Below are 25,031 nucleotides of genomic sequence, written 5' to 3'. Positions count from 1 at the left end.
TGAGCAATCATGAAATAATTTACCTCCTGATTTAATTTTTTCCTGCACAAATTAGTTGTAGACAGAGCTGACGCACAGCTGCCTGTGACATAGCTCTGTCTTATCAAGATGATACTTGGAATGAAACAGCAAGGTCAGAATTGAATAGGTTGGGGAATCCTGCTTTAAAGAGGCATTGACAAGTTTATCAGATATACTGATCACATGTACTCTCTGTTGATTGAAAATGACAGAACCTCACAGAACGCTCAGAGCAGTGGAGAAAAACCACAAGGATGCAAGCCCATGGGTGGCCAGTGCTTTTAACACCTGTATGATTTCTGCTATGCTTTTGTGCACCATAACCTCAGGCTATAATTTTAAAAGTATTAAAATCAAATACACATTGGTTTATATGTGAATAATTTTTAATTTCATATTTATTCGCACTGTTTTAAATTATGTGTTTTTATGGAAATCCTGTACATGTGAACCTGTGAATCTCTTGATCTGTATGTTTGTTAAATTTTTTTCTTTGGTTCTTTTTCTCCAGTTTGTGTATTTATACTATCCTATTCTAATGTGTTTGTTTTTATTTATTTTAGTTTTGGTATTATTCCTTAGATTTGTACTGGGTTTGTAGTGAGAGATGGAAGGCTGTGGACCCAGAAGGGAGGAGAGAGAGCAGGGAACTGGAGGAGTTTGGAAGGGAAAACTGTGAAGAGATTATGTTGATAAAAAAAATGAAAGGAAAATAGAAAAAAATTTGTGAAGGACATTACACCTTTCCAGATGCACATCACATTTTTACATTTTTCTTTTAAATAGCTAAAAATGTGGATTATCCATTTTTAGTTATTCTCTATTGATAAATATATTTTATCTATTTTTTATTAAAATGTAGCTGGACAAACAATGCATAAAATACCTCATGGTAGTTTAAATAAAAAATACAGCCCATAGCCTTACATATTTGAATACTTGCTGTCCGGCTGGTGGTGCTGTTTGGGGACAGTATGAATTTATAATGACAAGGCAGGCAGATGCTTGCTGGAGGGAACAGAGCCTTGTCCCATTCCAGCATCCACTCTGCTTGCTTTCCGCCTTCCCATTTCTAAATAAATAAACAAATAAACAAACAAACAAACAAATAAATAAAACATCAATGTCATATTCTTCTGCAACTTAAGTCTCTAAAAATATCTGTCCTGAAAACAAAACGGAGTCATGCTTCCCATTTTGTTGCCTCTAAGTCATGTTAAAAAGATAAAAGACGGATTGGGGATTTAGCTCAGTGGTAGACCGCTTGCCTAGCAAGGGTTCGGTCCTCAGCTCCGAGAAAAAAAAAAAAAAGATAAAAGACGAGACATCAGTTTTCAATAAACATGGAAAGTTGGTATAAATTTACATATATCCAAATAAGAAATTATAAAGACGGTATAAACCTCTCCAAAGAGACCTACTAAATGCAATGTTTCAGTGAATCTGTGCTGTCATATCCTGTTCATAAATTCAAGCAAGATTTTCTCATATTTATATTTTATATTTTAATTCTGCACTTGATTTTAGCTATTAAATTTTAAGTGGCTATGGTAGCAGTGACATTTTATTCCCATTCAGGTTCCAGGCACCACTCACTAGTCCAGAGATTTAAAGCACTTCTGATGAAGACTATGAAAAATTTTGAATCAAAGAATTCACGCCTTGAAGAGTCAAAGGACTACTTACTGCCTTACTGCATCAAAACAAGAGATTTATCAACGATAGCTGTAATTGACTTCAGTGAGGATTGTGGGTAAAATGATAAAAGGCAGCATGAAACATCTTCACAGCATCCTATGACAGCAAACATGTTTGGAAGTAATTTCTGTTTTATTTCAAGGGTGATTACTTCACAAACCTTGGTGCCAATCTAATAATCACTGTATTACCCTTTGGCTAATGGAAATATCACCTCTAAATTTTAAGTTTAAAGTTTTTCTACCTTGGGAGACAATGGCATCATTCTCAAGTCAGCCTCAACGTAACCATGTTCCAGAAATTTAAACAAAATATCAAATTATTCCCTTGTATATTCCCTAACATCCCAGAATACCAATGACCATAACAGCCTCACCCTGGGCTTGGACTCCCTGCTGTTCTGAACCCCTCTAGGTTGTAAGAAATGGTGGAGTGAACTTCACTGTTCTATTTTTATTTCATGTTGAGATGTTGCTGATTTAGCTTTGTGAGGTAACATATACTACTCTACAGTTTAAAATAACTATTCATGTCCTGAAAGGGACTGGATATAGATCTCTCCTGAGAGACACATCCAGAGCATGTCCAATACAGAGGTCAATGCTAGCAGCAAACCACTGAACTGAGAACAGGACCGACCCCCTTGGGGGGAATTAGAGGAAGGAGTGAAAGAGCTGAAGGAGCTTGCAACCCCATAAGAACAACAATGCCAACCAACCAGAGCTTCCAGGGACTAAACCACTACCGAAAGACTATACAAGGACTGACCCAGGGCTCCAACTGCATATGTAGCAGAGAATAGCCTTGTTGGGGCACCAGTAGAAGGAGAAGCCCTTGGTCCTGCCAAGGTTGGATGCCCAGTGCACAGGAATATGGGGGGGGGTGGATAATAAGGGGAATGTATAGGGGGAATACCCGTATGGGGAAGGGAGAGGGGAGGGAATGGGGGCTTATGGACAGGAAACTGGGAAGGGGAATAACGTTTGAAATGTAAGTGAAGAAATATATCTAATAAAAAATTTTAAAAAATCTCGATTTAAGTAGTGTTAAGTGCTCAAAATCCTTATGAGCATTCTGGTAAGAATAGGAGTAAATTTAAATTATCTGAGTAAATACAGGGTATGAGTCTATTTTAAGAATTTCTAACTGGAAATCCTTGAAGATGTTTGAACATTTAGTCCAAAGCTTGACTCTTCATTTCCAAAAGTGCCAAGGAGAAGACTGGCTTCTTAACTCAGTGTAACCGGTTGTTTAGCCTTTATGAACTTCCAGGCCACACTCAGAAAGTGACATTTCAGACATGCTATTACAATAGCTCTAGGGGGGAAAAGACACAGATTTTCTCTATTGTGAATGCTTGTATTCGCAACCCCTAAGCTCCTAGTCTGATTTTCACTACTGTGATGTAAGTGCTTGTATCCACAATCCTAAACTCATAGTCTAAAGCCCAAAGACAAAGATGAGAGTATCTGGAGGTGAAAACTTTGAAGGTGAACCCAGGACAATGCCCTCCCTATATACAGGATTGCTGCCCTTCTAAACAGATCCCAAAGAGTTCCTTACCCCCTTCGCCTCGAAAAGAATCTGAAGACTTAGAGGAGTAATAGTGAGGACTAGAGGTCAAATTTGCTGGACACTTGTTCTCAAACTTGCCAGCCTCTGGAACTCTGAAAAATATTTTTTGGTTAAAGACCCCCACCCCTACCTGTATCCTAGTACCTACCTCCATGGTGTCTTTGTTATCTGGTGTTTGTAATCTCAGAGTGAAAAGGGATTCCTCAGAAGAAACCAAGACACAGAGTTATTTTTGATATTCTATTTATAGTAAGTGAACATCATAATTTAAAAATGTAACAGATGAAACTGTCTTTCCACCATTTGGGATGAAGAAACAGGTATTACAAAGTGGGAGAGAGCAGAGATATACCTGAAAGACATGCAGTGTTTGCTTGTTTTTCCTCTTGAGAAGAATGTCTATTACTGAAATTCACAGACATCTACTTTCTCTCTCACAGAATGTACTTTCCATTTCATCCTTTTGTCTGTACATCATTGAGAAGCCTAAAAACACTGAGCAGCAAAAGCCAGGTCAAAAATTCAGAGAGCAAAGATTTCCGGAAAATAATATATAATACACATGTCACCTCTGATAACCCAAAATGCTCACATTTCTCATCATACCCATAATACATTCAGGCTTTTTCTTACATAAGCATTTCCATAGGATAAGAACTTCTTGCATAATAAAACTTGATTCTTAAGAAGCTTTCAGATATACTAAGAGAAGGTTCACTTGTGATTTTAGTTGTCTTGCAAAATTGAACATTTTCTAACCATAAAACATTGATGGAATTGCTGAACACTATAATTTCAACTTGTGGAGCAGCAAAAATAAGAAAAAGAAACAAAAATGTTCAAGTCTTCTACAAATACAATGTTACCTAACAGTTAATTAATTAATGACAAAATGAATCTCAAACCTGACAACAAACTATCTCAACTACTTCAGTATATTAGTAGTTACTTCTAGATAAACTTCAGGATTGAATATTGAATCTCAAGTATAACTCTTGGAATAAAATGATTCTCCATTTACCCACCTTAAAAAATTAAAAGTAACATTTTCCTTGGAATAAAATGATTTTCCATTTAGCCACCTTAAAAAATTAAAAGTAACATTTTCCTTTTAGCACAAAACTTTGTCTTTTTTTTCCTTTCTAAATCTTTCTGAAATAAAAACCTAATGATGTGGCTTGGGATATCACTACTATCATAGTTCCAAAATTCACGTTGTTTAATTTTGTATGTGGAGAAATGAGAGTACATATAATAATGGAAAGATTGATGACGCAAAGAAGTGCAAAACAAGTAGGTAAAAGAGGAACTACTCACGCGGATCCCGGCCACAGCAGCTCTCTGCTCCCAGACCCCGTGGGAGAGAGACCTCACCGCCTGATCAGGTGGACACTCCTGAGGCTGCAGAGCAGAAGAGACCACCAACACTGCCCACCCCTGCCCACATCCCTGGCCGAAGAGGAAACTGTATACGGCCTCTGGGTTCCCGCAGAGGAGGGCCCAGGAGCAGTAGGACCCCTGCGCCTGAGACACCGCCATAATCTGAAGGAACAGACTGGATAACCAGTTCTCTGCACCCAAATCCCATGGGAGGGAGAGCTAAACCTTCAGAGAGGCAGACACGCCTGGGAAACCAGAAGAGACTGCACTCTGCACACATCTTGGACGCCAGAGGAAAACACCAAATGCCATCTGGAAGCTGAAGCTCCCGGAAATGGCAGCGCAGATCTTTCTGGTTGCTGCCCCTGCAGAGAGCACATTAGCAACACCCCACGAGCAAACTTGAGCCTCGGGACCACAGGTAAGACCAACTTTTCTGCTGCAAGTGACCTGCCTGATGAACTCAAGACACAGGCCCAAAGGAACAGCTGAAGACCTGTAGAGAGGAAAACCTACACGCCCGAAAGCAGAACACTCTGTCCCCATAACTGGCTGAAAGAAAACAGGAAAACAGGTCTACAGCACTCCTGACACACAGGCTTATAGGACAGTCTAGCCACTGTCAGAAATAGCAGAACAAAGTAACACTAGATATAATCTGATGGCAAGAGGCAAGTACAGGAACCCAAGCAACAGAAACCAAGACTACATGGCATCATCGGAGCCCAATTCTCCCACCAAAACAAACATGGAATATCTAAACACAGCAGAAAAGCAAGATCTAGTTTCAAAATCATATTTGATCATGATGCTGGAGGACTTCAAGAAAGACATGAAGAACTCCCTTAGAGAACAAGTAGAAGCCTACAGAGAGGAATCGCAAAAATCCCTGAAAGAATTCCAGGAAAACACAATCAAACAGTTGAAGGAATTAAAAATGGAAATAGAAGCAATCAAGAAAGAACACATTGAAACAACCCTGGATATAGAAAACCAAAAGAAGAGAAAAGGAGCTGTAGATACAAGCTTCACCAACAGAATACAAGATATGGAAGAGAGAATCTCAGGAGCAGATGATTCCATAGAAATCATTGACTCAACTGTCAAAGATAATGTAAAGCGGAAAAAGCTACTGGTCCAAAACATACAGGAAATCCAGGACTCAATGAGAAGATCAAACCTAAGGATAATAGGTATAGAAGAGAGTGAAGACTCCCAGCTCAAAGGACCAGTAAATATCTTCAACAAAATCATAGAAGAAAACTTCCCTAACCTAAAAATAGAGATACCCATAGGCATACAAGAAGCCTACAGAACTCGAAATAGATTGGACCAGAAAAGAAACACCTCCCGTCACATAATAGTCAAAACACCAAACGCACAAAATAAAGAAAGAATATTAAAAGCAGTAAGGGAAAAAGGTCAAGTAACATATAAAGGCAGACCTATCAGAATCACACCAGACTTTTCGGCAGAAACTATGAAGGCCAGATGATCCTGGACTGATGTCATACAGACCCTAAGAGAACACAAATGCCAGCCCAGGTCACTGTATCCTGCAAAACTCTCAATTAACATAGACGGAGAAACCAAGATATTCCATGACAAAACCAAATTTACACAATATCTTTCTACAAATCCAGCACTACAAAGGATAATAAATGGTAAAGCCTAACAAAAGGAGGCAAGCTATACCCTAGAAGAAGCAAGAAACTAATCGTCTTGGCAACAAAACAAAGAGAAGAAAAGCACACAAACATAACCTCACATCCAAATATGAATATAACAGGAAGCAATAATCACTATTCCTTAATATCTCTCAACATCAATGGTCTCAACTCCCCAATAAAAAGACATAGATTAACAAACTGTATATGCAACGAGGACCCTGCATTCTGCTGCCTACAGGAAACACACCTCAGACAAAAAAGACAGACACTACCTCAGAGTGAAAGGCTGGAAAACAAATTTCCAAGCAAATGGTCGGAAGAAGCAAGTTGGAGTAGCCATTCTAATATCAAATAAAATCAATTTTCAACTAAAAGTCATCAAAAAGATAAGGAAGGACACTTCATATTCATCAAAGGAAAAATCCACCAAGATGAACTCTCAATCCTAAATATCTATGCCCCAAATACAAGGGCACCTACATATGTAAAAGAAACCTTACTAAAGCTCAAAACACACATTGCAACTCACACAATAATACTAGGAGATTTCAACACCCCACTCTCATCAATGGACAGATCATGGAAACAGAAATTACACAGAGATGTAGACAGACTAAGAGAAGTCATGAGCCAAATGGACTTAACAGATATTTATAGAACATTCTATCCTAAAGCAAAAGGATATACCTTCTTCTCAGCTCCTCATGGTACTTCCTCCAAAATTGACAGTACAATTGGTCAAAAAACAGGCCTCAACAGGTACAGAAAGATAGAAATAATCCCATGCTTGCTAACAGACCACCACGGCCTAAAACTGGTCTTCAATAACAATAAGGGAAGAATGCCCACATATACGTGGAAATTGAATAATGCTCTACTCAATGATAACCTGGTTGAGGAAGAAATAAAGAAAGAAATTAAAGACTTTTTAGAATTTAATGAAAATTAAGGTACAACATACCCAAACTTATGGGACAAAATGAAAGCTGTGCTAAGAGGAAAACTCATAGCGCTGAGTGCCTGCAGAAAGAAACAGGAAAGAGCATATGTCAGCAGCTTGACAGGAACCTAAAAGCTCTAGAACAAAAAGAAGCAAATACACCCAGGAGGACTAGAAGACAGGAAATAATCCAAGACAGAGCTGAAATCAGCCAAGTAGAAACAAAAAGGACCATAGAAAGAATCAACAGAACCAAAAGTTGGTTCTTTGAGAAAATCAACAAGATAGATAAACCCTTAGCCAGACTAACGAGAGGACACAGAGAGTGTGTCCAAATTAACAAAATCAGAAATGAAAAGGGAGACATAACTACAGATTCAGAGGAAATTCAAAAAATCATCAGATCTTACTATAAATGCCCATACTCAACAAATCTTGAAAATCTGCAGGAAATGGACAATTTCCTAGACAGATACCAGGTACTGAAGTTAAATCAGGAACAGAAAACCAGTTAAACAACCCCATAACTCCTAAGGAAATAGAAGCAGTCATTAAAGGTCTCCCAACCAAAAAGAGCCCAGGTCCAGATGGGTTTAATGCAGAATTCTATCAGACCTTCATAGAAGACCTCATACCAATATTATCCAAACTATTTCACAAAATTGAAACAGATGGAGTACTCCCTTCTATGAAGCCACAATTTCTCTTATACCTAAACCACACAAACACCCAAGAAAGAAAGAGAACTTCAGACCAATTTCCCTTATGAATATCGACGCAAAAATACTCAATAAAATTCTGGCAAACCGAATCCAAGAGCACATCAAAACAATCATCCACCATGATCAAGTAGGCTTCTTCCCAGGCATGCAGGGATGGTTTAATATACGGAAAACCATCAACGTGATCCATTATATAAACAAACTGAAAGAACAAAACCACATGATCATTTCATTAGATGCTGAGAAAGCATTTGACAAAATTCAACACCTCTTCATGATAAAAGTCCTGGAAAGAATAGGAATTCAAGGTCCATACCTAAACATAGTAAAAGCCATATACAGCAAACCAGTTGCTAACATTAAACTAAATGGAGAGAAAATTGAAGCAATCCCACTAAAATCAGGGACTAGACAAGGTTGCCCACTCTCTCCCTACTTATTCAATATGGTTCTTGAAGTTCTAGCCAGAGCAATCAGACAACAAAAGGAGATGAAGTGGATACAGATCGCAAAAGAAGAAGTCAAAATATCACTATTTGCAGATGATATGATAGTATATTTAAGTGATCCCAAAAGTTCCACCAGAGAACTACTAAAGCTGATAAACAACTTCAGCAAAGTGGCTGGGTATAAAATTAACTCAAATAAATCAGTAGCCTTCCTCTACACAAAAGAGAAACAATCCGAGGAAGAAATGAGGGAAACGACACCCTTCATAATAGACCCAAATAATATAAAGTACCTCAGTGTGACTTTAACCAAGCAAGTAAAAGATTTGTACAAGAAGAACTTCAAGACACTGAAGAAGGAAATTGAAGAAGACCTCAGAAGATGGAAAGATCTCCCATGCTCATGGATTGGCAGGATTAATATAGCAAAAATGGCCATTTTACCAAAAGCGATCTCCAGATTCAATGCAATCCCCATCAAAATACCAATCCAATTCTTCAAAGAGTTAGACAGAACAATTTGCAAATTCATCTGGAATAACAAAAAACCCAGGATAGCTAAAACTATCCTCAACATTAAAAGGACTTCAGGGGGAATCACTATCCCTGAACTCAAGCAGTATTACAGAGCAATAGTGATAAAAACTGCATGGTATTGGTACAGAGACAGAGAGATAGACCAATGGAATAGGACTGAAGACCCAGAAATGAACCCACACACCTATGGGCACTTGATTTTTGACGAAGGAGCCAAAACCATTCAATGGAAAAAAGATAGCGTTTTCAGCAAATGGTGCTGGTTCAACTGGAGGTCAACATGTAGAAGAATGCAGATCGATCCATGCTTATCACCCTGTATAAAGCTTAAGTCCAAGTGGATCAAGGACCTCCACATCAAACCAGACACACTCAAACTAATAGAAGAAAATATGGGGAAGCATCTGGAACACATGGGCACTGGAAAAAATTTCCTGAACAAAACACCAATGGCTTATGCTCTAAGATCAAGAATCGACAAATGGGATCTCATAAAACTGCAAAGCTTCTGTAAGGCAAAGGACACTGTGGTTCGGAAAAACGGCAACCAACAGATTGGGAAAAGATCTTTACCAATCCTACAACAGATAGAGGGAGTATATCCAAAATATACAAAGAACTCAAGAAGTTAGACCGCAGGGAGACAAAAAACCCTATTAAAAAATGGGGCTCAGAGCTAAACAAAGAATTCGCAGCTGAGGAATGTCGAATGGCTGAGAAACACCTAAAGAAATGTTCAACATCTTTAGTCATAAGGGAAATGCAAATCAAAACAACCCTGAGATTTCACCTCACACCAGTGAGAATGGCTAAGATCAAAAGCTCAGGTGACAGCAGATGCTGGAGAGGATGTGGAGAAAGAGGAACACTCCTCCATTGTTGGTGGGGTTGCAGACTGATAAAACCATTCTGGAAATCAGTCTGGAGGTTCCTCAGAAAATTGGACATTGAACTGCCTGAGGATCCAGCTATACCTCTCTTGGGCATATACCCAAAAGATGCCCCAACATATAAAAAAGACACGTGCTCCACTATGTTCATCGCAGCCTTATTTATAATAGCCAGAAGCTGGAAAGAACCCAGATGCCCTTCAACAGAGGAATGGATACAGAAAATGTGGTACATCTACACAATGGAATATTACTCAGCTATCAAAATCAATGACTTTATGAAATTCGTAGGCAAATGGTTGGAACTGGAAAATATCATCCTGAGTGAGCTAACCCAATCACAGAAAGACATACATGGTATGCACTCATTGATAAGTGGATATTAGCCCAAATGCTTGAATTACCCTAGATGCCTAGAACAAATGAAACTCAAGACAGATGATCAAAATGTGAATGCTTCACTCCTTCTTTAAAAGGGGAACAAGAATACCCTTGGCAGGGAATAGAGAGGCAAAGATTAAAACAGAGACTGTAGGAACACCTTCAGAGCCTGCCCCACATGTGGCCCATACATATACAGCCACCCAATTGGACAAGATGGATGAAGCAAAGAAGTGCAGACCGACAGGAGCCGGATGTAGATCGCTCCTGAGAGACACAGCCAGAATACAGCAAATACAGAGGTGAATGCCAGCAGCAAACCGCTGAACTGAGAGTAGGACCCCCGTTGAAGGAATCAGAGAAAGAACTGGAAGAGCTTGAAGGGGCTCGAGACCCCATATGTACAACAATACCAAGCAACCAGAGCTTCCAGGGACTAAGCCACTACCTAAAGACTATACATGGACTGACCTTGGTCTCTGACCTCATAGGTAGCAATGAATATCCTAGTAAGAGCACCAGTGGAAAGGGAAGCCCTGGGTCCTGCTAAGACTGAACCCCCAGTGAACTAGACTGTTGGGAGGAGGGCGGCAATGGGGGGAGGCTTGGGAGGGGAACACCCATAAGGAAGGGGAGGGGGGAGGGGATGTTTGACCGGAAACCAGGAAAGGGAATAACACTCGAAATTTATATAAGAAATACTCAATTAAAAGAAACCCCCCCCCCAAAAAAAGAGGAATTACTCTTCCTATTTTAAAAGTACAAAAAAGTTATTCTACAAATCAACTCATTTAATAAAGGACAAGTATTCATAGCAGTTAAGAAGACTAGTGTTGTCATAATTTGTTTGAATATTATTGAAAGGTAATGAACATGTTAACATCTTGGTTTGTGTATCTAGGAAACAGAGATAATACTCAACATTTCAGGAACGACCTAAAAATCGACTGTATGCAGAAAGTGGTCGGTGTTGCTTAAGGTAGGATAAAAACCACACAAAAAAGGTGTTTACTGTATGATTGACATGTACATGTTATAAATAGGCATTGAGGAAAATAAAGACAGTCAATGAGAAAACATCAACAAAATTTATTTATTTATTTATATTTATGTTCTGCAACTTTCATACTTCCTTCAATTATTTTCTATAAAATATATTCTAGATTATTTGTGCTTTATCAAAAATGAAGAATTAGAACAGCCAAGGTGACTTGCAACATAAAAAACTTACTATAAATCTCATAAAGATTTTGATTGATCCTGTGTTCTCTAAAGAGTATAAATAAAAAACAAAGAATTAAGTCCATCATTCTTCCTCTCTTCAATACCGAAAGACTAACTAAGATTACTTGGGGTGACAAAGCTCTCTATAGCCAGGTGACACAGCAGACCATCCTGAGAGCACAGATGAGACTACCACTTCTGTTCACATTCCTGGCCCACGAGGAAACCCCTCGGAACCCTCTGGACACAGAAACCAAGGAGCAGTCTGGGACAGAATCCTTATGGTTTCTGCCTGGACGTGGAGTTGACCCTGTGACACAGCTCTCTCTACCCAGATCCCTCTGGGAGAAAGCCAGTCTCCAGCACTGCTGACACACAGGATTACAGGAGGGACAGGCCACTGTTAGAAATAGCAAGAACAGCTAACACAAAACATAAGCAGATGGCGAGAGGTAAGGAAAAGAATATAAGCAACAGAAACCAAGGCCACAAGGCATCATCAGAACCCAGTTGCCCTACCTACTATAGCAAGCCCTGGATACATCAACAAACTGGAAAAGCAAGATTTTGGTTTAAAATCAGAAATCATAATGATGTTAGAGTACGTTAAGAAGGACATAAGCAGCAAGCGCAAGGTCCTGGGTTTGGTCCCCAGCTCTGAAAAACAAACAAACAAACAAACAAAGAAGGACATAAGCAACTTCCTTAAAGAAATACAGGACAATGCAGGTAAACAAGTAGAAACCCTTAAGGAGGAAACACAAAAATCCTTTAAAGAATTACAGGAAAACACAAACAAACAGGTTGACGGAATTGAATTAAACAATAAAAGCTCTAAAAATAAAAAGGAAACAATAAAGAAATCACAAGGGGAGACAACCCTGGAGATAGAAAACCTAGGGAAGAGATAAGGAGTCACAGATGCAAGCATCACCAAGAGAATACAAGAGACAGAAGAGAGAATCTCTGGGGCCAAAGATACAAAAGAAAACATTGACACAACTGTTAAAGATAATGTAAAACACAAAAAGTATCTAACCCAAAATATCCAGGAAATCCGGACACAATGAAAAGATCAAACCTATGGATAATAGGTATAGAAAAGAGCAAAGACTCCCAACTTAAAGGGCAAGTAAATCTTCAACAATATTATAGAAGAAAACTTTCCTAATCTAAAGAAAGAGAGGCCCATAAACCTATGAGAAGCCTACGAAAGTCCAAATAGATTGGATTGGAAAAGAAATTTCTGCCTTCACATAATGCTCAAAATACCAAATGCTTAAAAAAAGAAAGAATATTAAAAGCAGTAAGAGAAAAACGTCAAGTAACACATAAAGGTAGACCTATCAGAATTATACCAGACTTCTCACCAGAGACTATGAAAGCCAGAAGATCCTCGGCAGATGTCATCCCAAGGGGAACACAAATGCAAGCCCAGGCTACTATATCCAGAAAAACTCTCAATTAACACAGAGAGAGAAACCAAAATACTCCCTGACAAAACCAAATTTACACAATATCTTTCCACAAATCCAGTCCTACAAAGGATAACAGATGGAAAACTCCAACACAAGGAGGAAAACTACACCCTAGAAAAAGCAAGAACATACTCTTCTTGCAACAAACACAAAAGAAGACAGCCACACAAACATAATTCCACCTATAACAACAAAAATAACAAGAAGCAAAAATCACTATCCATTAATATCTCTTAACATCAATGGACTCAATTCCCTCCCCAAAAAGATAAAGACTAACAGACTGCATACATAAAGAGGACACAGCATTTTGCTGCATAAAGAAAACACACCTCAGCAACAAAGGCTGAAAAACAATTTTCCAAGCAAATACTCCCTAGAAACAAGCTAAAATAGCTATTCTAATATCAAATAAAATCATTTTTTCAACTAAAAGTCATCAAAAAAGATAAGGAAGGACATTTAATATTCATCAAAGGAAAAATCCACCAAGATGAACTCTCAATCCTGAATATCTATGCTCCAAATGCAAAGGCACCTATATTCAGAAAAGAAACCTTACTAAAGATCAAAGTACACATTGCACCTCACACAATAATAGTGGGAGATTTCAACACCCCACTCTCATCAATAGATAGATCAAGGAAATAAATTAAACAGAGACTTAGAGAAACTAACAGAAGCTACGAACCAAACAATTTAACAAATATTTATAAAACACTTCATCCTAAAACAAAAGGATAAAACTTCTTCTCAGCAGCTCATGGTACCTTCTCCAAAATTTACCATATAACTGGTCACAAAACATGCTTTAACAGATACAATAAGAATGAAATCATCCCATGCATCCTATCAGATCACAATGGACTAAGGCTGGTCTTCAATAACAACAAAACCAACAAAAAAAAAAAAAAAAAAAAAAAAAAAAACCTACATACACATGGAAGGAGAACAACTCTCTACTCAATGATAACTTTGTCAAGGAAGAAATAAAAAAAGAAATGGAAGACTTTTTAGAATTTAATGAAAATGAAAGCAAAATATACCCAAACTTATGGGATACAATGAAAGCAGTGCTAAGAGAAAAATTCACAGCTCTGAGTTCCTCCAAAAAGAAACAGGAGAGAACATACACTAGTAGTTGACATCAAACCTCAAAGCTCTAGGAAAAAAAAAAGGAGCAAATAGGGGCTGGAGAGATGGCTCAGTGGTTAAGAGCACTGGATGCTCATTCTGAGGTACTGAGTTCAATTCCCAGCAACTCACAATCATCTGTAATGGAATTCAATGCCCTCTTCTGGTGAGTCTGAAAACTGCTACACTGTACTCATACAAGTAAAATAAATTAAAAAAAAAAAAAAAAAGGAAATACACACAAGAGGAATAGATGGCAGGAAATAATCAAACTCAGGGTTGAAATCAACCAAGTAGAAACAAAATGAATTGTACAAAGAATCAACAAAACCAGGAGATGGTTATATGAGAAACTCAAGAAGATAGATAAACCCATAGCCAGACCAACCAGAAGGCACAGAGAGAGCATCCAAATTAACAAAATATGAAATGAAAAGGGAGACATAACAACAGAATCTGAGGAAATTCAAAAAATCATCAGATCCTGATACAAAAGCCTATATTCAATAAAACTGGAAAATCTGGAGGAAATGTACAATTTTCTATACAGATATCAGGTACCAAAGATAAATCAAGATCAGATAACCCATCTAAAAAGTCTCATAACTCCTAAAAATTAAAGTAGTCATTAAAAGTCTCCCAACCTAAAAAAAAGTCCAGGACCAGATGGGTTTAGTAAAGAGTTCTATCAGACCTTCATAGAAGACCTAATACCAACTCTCCATACTATTCCACAAAATAAAAACAAAAGGAACACTACCCAAGTCCTCCTATGAAGCCACAATTACTCTTATACCTATACCACACAAAGACCCAACAAAAAATAAGAAAATTTCAGACCAATTTCCCCCATGAATATCAATGCAAAATTACTCAAATAGATTCTCGCAAACCAAATGAATACAAGAACACACCAAAGACCATCCATCATGATCAACTAGCCTACGTCCTAGGGATACAAGGAAATCCATCAATGTATTCCATTCTATAAACAAAGTCAAAGAAAAAAATCCACATGATCATAATTTGACAAAATTTGATACCCCTTCATGTTAAAAGTCTTGGATAGATTAGGAATTCAAGGCCCATACCTAAACATAGTGAAAGCGATATACAGAAAATCAGTAGCCAACATAAAACTAAATGGAGAGAAACTTGAAGCAATCCCACTAAAATCAGGGACTAGACAAAGCTGCCCACTCTCTCCCTATCTATTCAATATGGTACTTGAAGTCTTAGCCAGAGCAACCAGACAACAAAAGGCGGTCAAAGGGATACAAATTGGAAAGAAGAAGTCAAAATATCAGTATTTGTAGATAACTTGATAGTATATTTACCTGACCCCAAAAGTTCCACCAGAGGACTCTGAAGCCTGATAAACAACTTCAACAAAGTGGCTGGGTATAAAGTCAACTCAAACAAATCAGTAGACTTCCTCTACTCAAAGGATAAATAGGCTGAGAAAGAAGTTAAGGAAATGATACCCTTCACAATAGTCACAAATGATACAAAATATCTTATGACTCTAATTAAGTGAGTCAAAGATTCTTATGACAAGAACATCAAGTTTCTGAAGAAAGAAATTGAAGAAGATCTCTGAAGATGGAAAGACCTCCCATGCTCATGGATTGGCAGGATTAATATTGTAAAAAAACGGCCAATTTGCCCAAAGCAATCAACAGATTCAATGCAATCCCCTTCAAAATTCCAACTGAATTCTTCATAGAGTTAGAAATTACAATTTGCAAATTCATCTGAAATAACAAAAAAACCCAGGATAGCAAAAACTATCCTCAACATTATGAGAACTCCTGGGAAAAATGACCATCCCCTACCTAAAACTGTGATAAAAACTGGTTGGTTTTTGATACAGAGACAGACAGGTAGATCAATGGAAGAGAATTCAAGACTCATAAATGAATTTGAAAAAAGAGCTAAAACTATCCAGTGTAAAAAAGATAACATTTTCAACAAATGGTGCTAGTTCAACTGGAGGTCAGCATGTACAAGAATGCAAATTGATCCATTCTTATCGCCCAGTACAAAGCTCAAGTCCAAGTTGATCAAGGACCTCCACATGAAACCAGATACACTTAAACTATAGAAGAGAAAGTGGGGAAGAGCCTCAAACACTTGGGCACAGAGGAAAATTTCTTGAACATAACACCAGTGGCTTATGCTCTAAGATCAAGAATTGACAAATGGGATCTCATAAAATTGCAAAGCTTCTGTAAGGCCAAGGACACTGTCATTAAGACAAAATGGCAATCAACAGATTGGGAAAAGATCTTTACTAATCTTACATCACATAGAGGGTCAATGTAATATATACAAAGAACTCAAGAAGTTAGACTCCTGAGAATCAAATAACTCTATTAAAAATGGGGTACAGAGCTAAAGAATGAATTCTCAACTGAGGAATATCAAATGGCTGAGAAGCACCTAGAAAAGTGTTCAACAACCTTAGTCATCAGGGAAATGCAAATCAAAGAAACCTGAGATTTCAACTCACACCAACCAGAATGGCAAAGATCAAAAACTTGGGTGACAACAGATGTTGGTGAGGATGTGAAGAAAGAGGAACACTCCTCCATTGTTGGTGGGATTACAAGCTGGTACAACCACTCTGGAAATCTGTCTGGACGTTCCTCAGAAAATTGGATATAGTACTACTTGAGGATCCAGCTATACCACTCCTGGGGATATACACTAAAGATGTTCCAACATATAACAAAGACACATGCTCTACTATGTTCGTAGCAGCCTTATTTATAATACCCAGAAGCTGGAAAGAACCCAGATGCCCTTCAATAGAGGAATGGATACAGAAAATGTGGTACAATTACACAATGGAGTACTACTCAGCTATTAACAATGACTTCATGAAATTCATAGGCAAATAGATGGAGCTAGAAAATATTATCACGAGTGAGGTAACTCATTCACAATAAAAACACACATGATATGCACTCACTGGTAAGTGAATATTAGCCGGGATTACCAGAAACAATCCACAAATCATATGGAGCTCAGGAAAGATCACCGAAGTGTGAATGTTTCTTTAGCCCTTCTTAGAAGGGGAAACAAAAATATTCATAGGTGGAGATATGGAGTCAGATTATGGCACAGAGACTGAAGGAAAGGCCATTCAGAGCCTGCCCCACATGTGATCCTGTCCATATACATACAACCACCAAACCCAGACAATATTCTGTATGCCAAATAGTACATGCTGACCAGAGCCTGATATGGCTGTCTCCTGAGAGGCTCTGTCAGAGCATGACAATTACAGAGGCAAATGCTCCGGCCAACCATTAAACTAAGGACAGGGTTCCCATTGTAGGAGTTTGAGAAAAGATTGAAGGAGTTTTCAGGGGTTTGCAACACCATAAGGACAATAATACCAACCAACCAGAGCTCCCAGGGACTAAACCACTACCCAAAGAGTACACATGGACAGAGCAGTGACTCCAACTGCATATGTAGAGGATGGCCTTGTTGGGCACCAATGGGAGGAGAACCCCTGGTCCTGCCAAGGATGTATCCTTCAGTTTAGGAGAATGTCAGGGCGGGGTGGGGAGGATGGAAGGGGTGGGTGTTTGGTGAGGGGGAACACCCTCAAGAAGATAGGGGAGAGGACATCGGATATGGGGGTTTAAGGATGGGAAACCGGAAAAGGGAAAAACATTTGAAATATAAATAAGTAAGTAAGTAAATAAATAAATCCAATTAAAGAAAAAGATTACTTCAGCATATACATCTGCTATATTGAAAGAGTTTGCTAAACTCATAAGCACAGCATTGGCATTAGACTACTCCAGTCTAATAAACTACAAGTGAACAACTTCAACCATGTAAGGACACTTTTTTGTTTATGTGTTTTCATAATTCCTAGTCCTGAGGAATTACTTTTTTACTCACAGAGAAACTACTAGAGTTAGAGTTACTTTTCTTGTGAAAGTGTTGTCCTTCCTTGCTATTTGTAGCCTTGCAGGGCAAACACTAGCCCTTCTGTGGGCAAAATGAATCCTTACCTTGTCTAATTTGAATAATGCCAGGGAAAAGACATGCACTTAGGCATACTGAATCTTTAAATGAATTTAGACATACCAAATAATTTCTAATCAACAATGCAGAATAATAATTGTGTTCCTAATTCTTGTGTGTGGTCCTAATTTTAAATTACCTGTTTAAAAACCCTCCTACAAAAACCTCAAGACTAATTGTGAAACAAATGTTGTTATGAAATAAAAGGGAAGACAAGCATAAATTACTAGTAATACTTTAAGGTGTAAGCCACACATTTTGCTTGCCGCCCATCCCTGTCCCTGCCCTCCCTCCTAGAACAACTACAAGGGTCAGAGAATGACTGTTTGGATGTTGCTATTCCTAGGCTTTTCTTAGGGAAGGGAACTCTCCCAGAAAGAGACACTAAAGGGGTCTTTTACATCTACTGTGACATGCAAAGCCATTTACTGAGCCAGTTAATGTATCTCTACTCATAGAGAGAACAGATTTGCTTATTCTTGGGGTCAAACTGTAGGCCTCACTCTCATTGTAGAATCAAAAAAAGTTTACACTTCAAAGGATCCTTAGGTATTATGTAATTCAACCCTCTCACAGATTCCAAGGTTAAAGAACTTAGCAAAGCTAAAAAGCAACCTCTTACCACTGCAGTTTTGAAACCTTAGAAATACTTACGAGCATGTAAAGACTATTGAGTCTTCCCTTTAGAAGCTAACAAAGACTTTATGAAAAAGTCAAGTGTTATGAAGGGAGCTACAAAATTTATTCTAGACTTTAAATCCCCTAAATGCATACTTCTACATTAAAATACAGAGTATCAACTTAACTAAAATTTACTACTCAAAACATCTGTCTTCCCCAAATATTTAGAAAAGTATATTTCAAATGTGGAAGAAATAATATAATTTTAAAATTAAAATGTCCTTAATAATTCTAAACTAAGATATAGAAAAATGATTTTCCTGAACCAGGGATCAAATCCAAACACATATAAAGATGATCTGACCTTCCAAAGAACAAATCTAGTTTTAATCAAAATGATAACTTAAAATCTAAAGATTTCTGGAAACTTTTTATTATGATCTTCATGATACTCTGTTATGCTTGCAGACAGGAACATGTTGTCCTCTAAGAGACTCTATCCAACAGCTGACTCAGAGAGATGCAGACACCCACAGCCAAACAGTAGATGGAGCTTAGGCCTCTTAAGGAAAAATAGGAGGAAGGATTGCAGGTCCAAAGTGATAGGAACTGCACAGGAAGACTAACAGAGTCAACTAACCTGGACATTGGGGCTCTCTGAGACTGAACCACCAACCAAATGGGCTGAACCTAAACTTCCCCAAACATATGTAGCAGATGTGCAGTTTGGTCTTCATGTGGTCTGAACAATTGGAGCAGGGCCTATTCAAAAGCTGATGCCTATCTATAGGATGTGTTCTTCTAGCAAGGCTACCTTGACTGGCCTCAATGGGAGAGAAAGAACCTACCTCATGGGTACTTGATGTACCAGGGTAGGGAAATACCCAGAGGCCCCACTCCAATCTGCAAAAACAAACCAACAATAACAAAAACAAAACAAAACAAAAAACACCAAGAAAAAAACAAGACACACTGAATAGCTGATACAGAAGCTCAACTCTTTACCATGGAGGCAGAGACAGGTAAATTGCAGACATATAAGAAGTTAATGTCCAGCATGGGCTGCATAGTGCTACAATTTAATAATACTGACAACAATAATAAAAATAAAAGATTATCTGCAAAGCAGTATTTTTTTTTCTGGAAAAGATCACTAAAACCTTTATATTAGGATCATTTCCTTCAAATAACAAAAAATACCCATAGATGCTCCAAGGAATCTATGTCAATGTAAAAGACAAAACTTTTACCAAACACCAGATGATCAATTTAATTCTAGGGATAACCTTATATAGAAACAAATGTAAATGCCTGTCTTGTACCATATCGCTAGAACATGGATAGAGAGAAGCCGGAAGGAAGAAAGGAAGGAAGGAAGGAAGGGAGGAAGGAAGGAAGGAAGGAAGGAAGGAAGGAAGGAAGGAAGGAAGGAAAGAAGGAAGGAAGGGAGGGAGGGAGGAAGGTAGGAAGGACATGTGGAAGAAATTATTGAAAACCCAGGAAGCTCCTCTCTATGTAGTTGGGGAAATATTACCCTACCAAGAACAACTTTGTAAGACCAACTTTTCTGCGGCAAGCGACCTGACTGGTGGCCTCGGGACACACAGAGGCAAAATTCCTCTAGGACCGGACACTTCTGGTTTTTAGCGGGAGTCCCAATCTCGCACTCCCTGCCTCCAGCTCACTGCTCCCAAACCCTGTGGGAGAGAGAGCTCACTGCCAGGACAGGTGGGCACTCCTGAGACTGCAGAGCGGAAGAGACCACCAACACTGCCCACCCCTGCCCACATCCCTGGCCCAAGAGGAAACTGTATATGGCCTCTGGGTTCCCTTGGATAAGGGCACAGGAGCAGCAAGTCCACTGCATCTGAGACACCACTGGAACCTGAAGGGACCGACCACATAAACAGTTCTCTGCACCCAAATGCCGTGGGAGGGAGAGCTAAACCTTCAGAGAGGCAGACGCGCCTGGGAAACCAGAAGAGACTACACTCTGCCCACATCTCTAACTCCAGAGGAAAACACCAAATGCCATCTGGAACCCTGGTGCACGGAGGCTCCCAGAAAGGGCAGCGAAGATCTTCCTGGTTGCTGCCCCTGCAGAGAGCTCATTAGCAACACCCCACGAGCAAACTTGAACCTCGGGACCACAGGTAAGACAAACCGTCCTACTCCAAGCGACCTGCCTAGTGAACTCAAGACACAGGCCAACAGGAACAGCTGAAGACCTGTAGAGAGGAAAAACTACACGCCCAAAAGCAGACACTCTGTCCCCATAACTGGCTGAAAGAAAACAGGAAAACAGGTCTACAGCAATCTTGACGCACAGGATTATAGGACAGTCTAGCCACTGTCAGAAATAGCAGAACAAAGTAACACTAGAGATAACCTGATGGCAAGAGGCAAGTGCAGGAACCCAAGCAACAGAAACCAAGACTACATGGCATCATCGGAGCCCAATTCTCCCACCAAAGCAAACACTGAATATCCAAACACACCAGAAAAGCAAGACCTAGATTTAAAATCATATTTGATCATGAAGCTGGAGGACTTCAAGAAAGACGTGAAGAACTCCCTTAGGGAAACACAGGAAAACATTAATAAACAAGTAGAAGCCTATAGAGAGGAATCACAAAAATCCCTGAAAGAATTCCAGGAAAACACAATCAAACAATTGAAGGAATTAAAAATGGAAATAGAAGCAATCAAGAAAGAACACATGGAAACAACGCTGGATATAGAAAACCAAAGGAAGAGACAAGGAACCGCAGATACAAGCATCACCAACTGAATACAAGAGAAAGAAGAGAGAATCTCAGGAGCAGAAGATTCCATAGATATCATCGACTCAACTGTCAAAGATAAAGTAAAGCAGAAAAAGCTACTGATCCAAAGCATAAAGGAAATCCAGGACTCAATGAGATCAAACCTAAGGATAATAGGCATAGAAGAGAGTGAAGACTCCCAGCTCAAAAGACCAGTAAATATCTTCAACAAAATCATAGAAGAAAACTTCCCTAACCTAAAAAAAGAGATACCCATAGGCATACAAGAAGCCTACAGAACTTCAAATAGATTGGTCCAGAAAAGAAACTCCTTCCGACACATAATAGTCAAAACACCAAATGCACAAAATAAAGAAAGAATATTAAAAGCAGTAAGGGAAAAAGGTCAAGTAACATATAAAGGCAGACATATAAGAATCACACCAGACTTCTCGCCAGAGACTATGAAAGCCAGAAGAACCTGGACAGATGTCATACAGTCCCTAAGAGAACACAAATGCCAGCCCAGGTTACTGTATCCTGCAAAACTCTCAATTAACATAGATGGAGAAACCAAGATATTCAATGACAAAACCAAATTTACACAATATCTTTCTACAAATCCAGCACTACAAAGAATAATAAATGGTAAAGCCCAATATAAGGAGGCAAGCTACACACTAGAAAAAGCAAGAAAGTAATCATCTTGGCAACAAAACAAAGAGAAGAAAAGCACACAAACATAACCTCACATCCAAATATGAATATAACAGGAAGCAATAATCACTATTCCTTAATATCTCTCAACATCAATGGTCTCAACTCCCCAATAAAAAGACATAGATTAAAAAACTGGATACGCAACGAGGACCCTGCATTCTGCTGCCTACAGGAAACACACCTCAGAGACAAAGACAGACACTACCTCAGAGTGAAAGGCTGGAAAACAAATTTCCAAGCAAATGGTCGGAAGAAGCAAGCTGGAGTAGCCATTCTAATATCAAATAAAATCAATTTTCAACTAAAAGTCATCAAAAAAGATAAGGAAGGACACTTCATATTCATCAAAGGAAAAAATCCACCAAGATGAACTCTCAATCCTAAATATCTATGCCCCAAATACAAGGGCACCTACATAGGTAAAAGAAACCTTACTAAAGCTCAAAGCACACATTGCACCTCACACAATAATAGTAGGAGATTTCAACACCCCACTCTCATCAATGGACAGATCATGGAAACAGAAATTAAACAGAGACGTAGATAGACTAAGAGAAGTCATGAACCAAATGGACTTAACAGATATTTATAGAACATTCTATCCTAAAGCAAAAGGATATACATTCTTCTCAGCTCCTCATGGTACTTTCTCCAAAATTGACCATATAATTGGTGAAAAAACAGGCCTCAACAGGTACAAAAAGATAGAAATAATCCCATGCGTGCTATCAGACCACCACGGCCTAAAGCTGGTCTTCAATAACAAGAAGGGAAGAACGCCCACATATACATGGAAGTTGAACAATGCTCTACTCAACGATAACCTGGTCAAGGAAAAAATAAAGAAAGAAATTAAAGACTTCTTAGAATTTAATGAAAATGAAGGGACAATATACCCAAACTTATGGGACACAATGAAAGCTATGCTAAGAGGAAAACTCATAGCGCTGAGTGCCTGCAGAAAGAAACAGGAAAGAGCATATGTCAGCAGCTTGACAGGAACCTAAAAGCTCTAGAACAAAAAGAAGCAAATACACCCAGGAGGACTAGAAGACAGGAAATAATCCAAGACAGAGCTGAAATCAGCCAAGTAGAAACAAAAAGGACCATAGAAAGAATCAACAGAACCAAAAGTTGGTTCTTTGAGAAAATCAACAAGAGAGATAAACCCTTAGCCAGACTAACGAGAGGACACAGAGAGTGTGTCCAAATTAACAAAATCAGAAATGAAAAGGGAGACATAACTACAGATTCAGAGGAAATTCAAAAAATCATCAGATCTTAATATAAAAGCCTATATTCGACAAAACTTGAAAATCTGCAGGAAATGGAAAATTTCCTAGACAGATACCAGGTACCGAAGTTAAATCAGGAACAGATAAACCAGTTAAACAACCCCATAACTCCTAAGGAAATAGAAGCAGTCATTAAAGGTCTCCCAACCAAAAAGAGCCCAGGTCCAGACGGGTTTAATGCAGAATTCTATCAGACCTTCATAGAAGACCTCATACCAATATTATCCAAACTATTCCACAAAACTGAAACAGATGAAGCACTACCGAATTCCTTCTATGAAGCCACAATTACTCTTATACCTAAACCACAAAGACCCAACAAAGAAAGAGAACTTCAGACCAATTTCCCTTATGAATATTTACGTAAAAATACTCAATAAAATTCTGACAAACTGAATCCAAGAGCACATCAAAACAATCATCCACCATGATCAAGTAGGCTTCTTCCCAGGCATGCAGGGATGGTTTAATATACGGAAAACCATCAACGTGATCCATTATATAAACAAACTGAAAGAACAAAACCACATGATCATTTCATCAGATGCTGAGAAAGCATTTGACAAAATTCAACACCCCTTCATGATAAAAGTCCTGGAAAGAATAGGAATTCAAGGCCCATACCTAAACATAGTAAAAGCCATATACAGCAAACCAGTTGCTAACATTAAACTAAATGGAGAGAAACTTGAAGCAATCCCACTAAAATCAGGGACTAGACCAAGCTGCCAACTCTCTCCCTACTTATTCAATATAGTTCTTGAAGTTCTAGCCAGAGCAATCAGACAACCAAAAGAAATCATGGGGATACAGATTGGAAAATAAGAAGTCAAAATATCACTATTTGCAGATGATATGATAGTATATTTAATTGATCCCAAAAGTTCCACCAGAGAACTACTAAAGCTGATAAACAATGTCAGCAAAGTGGCTGGGTATAAAATTAACTCAAATAAATCAGTAGCCTTCCTCTACACAAAAGAGAAACAAACCGAGAAAGAAATTAGGGAAATGACACCCTAGATAATAGACCCAAACAATATAAAGTACCTCGGTGTGACTTTAACCAAGCAAGTGAAAGATCTGTACAATAAGAACTTCAAGGGGCTGGGGATTTAGCTCAGTGGTAGAGCGCTTACCTAGGAAGCGCAAGGCCCTGGGTTCGGTCCCCAGCTCCGAAAAAAAGAACCAAAAAAAAAAAAAAAAAAAAGAACTTCAAGACTCTGAAGAAAGAAATTGAAGACCTCAGAAGATGGAAAGATCTCCCATGCTCATGGATTGGCAGGATGAATATAATAAAAATGGCCATTATACGAAAAGCGATCTACAGATTCAATGCAATTCCCATCAAAATACCAATCCAATTCTTCAAAGAGTTAGACAGAACAATTTGCAAATTCATCTGGAATAACAAAAAACCCAGGATAGCTAAAACTATCCTCAACAATAAAAGGACTTCAGGGGGAATCACTATCCCTGAACTC

General features: G+C 38.6%; 1 protein-coding gene across 19 annotated transcripts in view; it reads right to left on the bottom strand.

Annotated features, from left to right (window-relative positions):
• Positions 1–25,031, bottom strand: part of Kiaa0825 (KIAA0825 homolog) — a 561,052-nt gene that overhangs the window by 452,602 nt on the left and 83,419 nt on the right. The window contains exon 1 of one of the 19 annotated variants that reach the window (XM_039103951.2): positions 3,647–5,097. The exons of the other annotated variants lie outside the window; for them this stretch is intronic. Within the exon in view, the coding sequence (XP_038959879.1) occupies positions 3,647–3,716 (70 nt within the window). The 5' untranslated portion in view covers positions 3,717–5,097. Of the gene's footprint in view, positions 1–3,646; positions 5,098–25,031 lie in introns of those variants that run through there. 19 annotated transcript variants of the gene reach the window in all.

Source organism: Rattus norvegicus, chromosome 2, assembly GCF_036323735.1.
Source record: "Rattus norvegicus strain BN/NHsdMcwi chromosome 2, GRCr8, whole genome shotgun sequence".
In the NCBI taxonomy this organism is placed as follows: Eukaryota; Metazoa; Chordata; class Mammalia; order Rodentia; family Muridae; genus Rattus; species Rattus norvegicus.
Note: the sequence above shows the minus strand (reverse complement) of the source record. Positions and strands in the feature narration are given on the sequence as shown.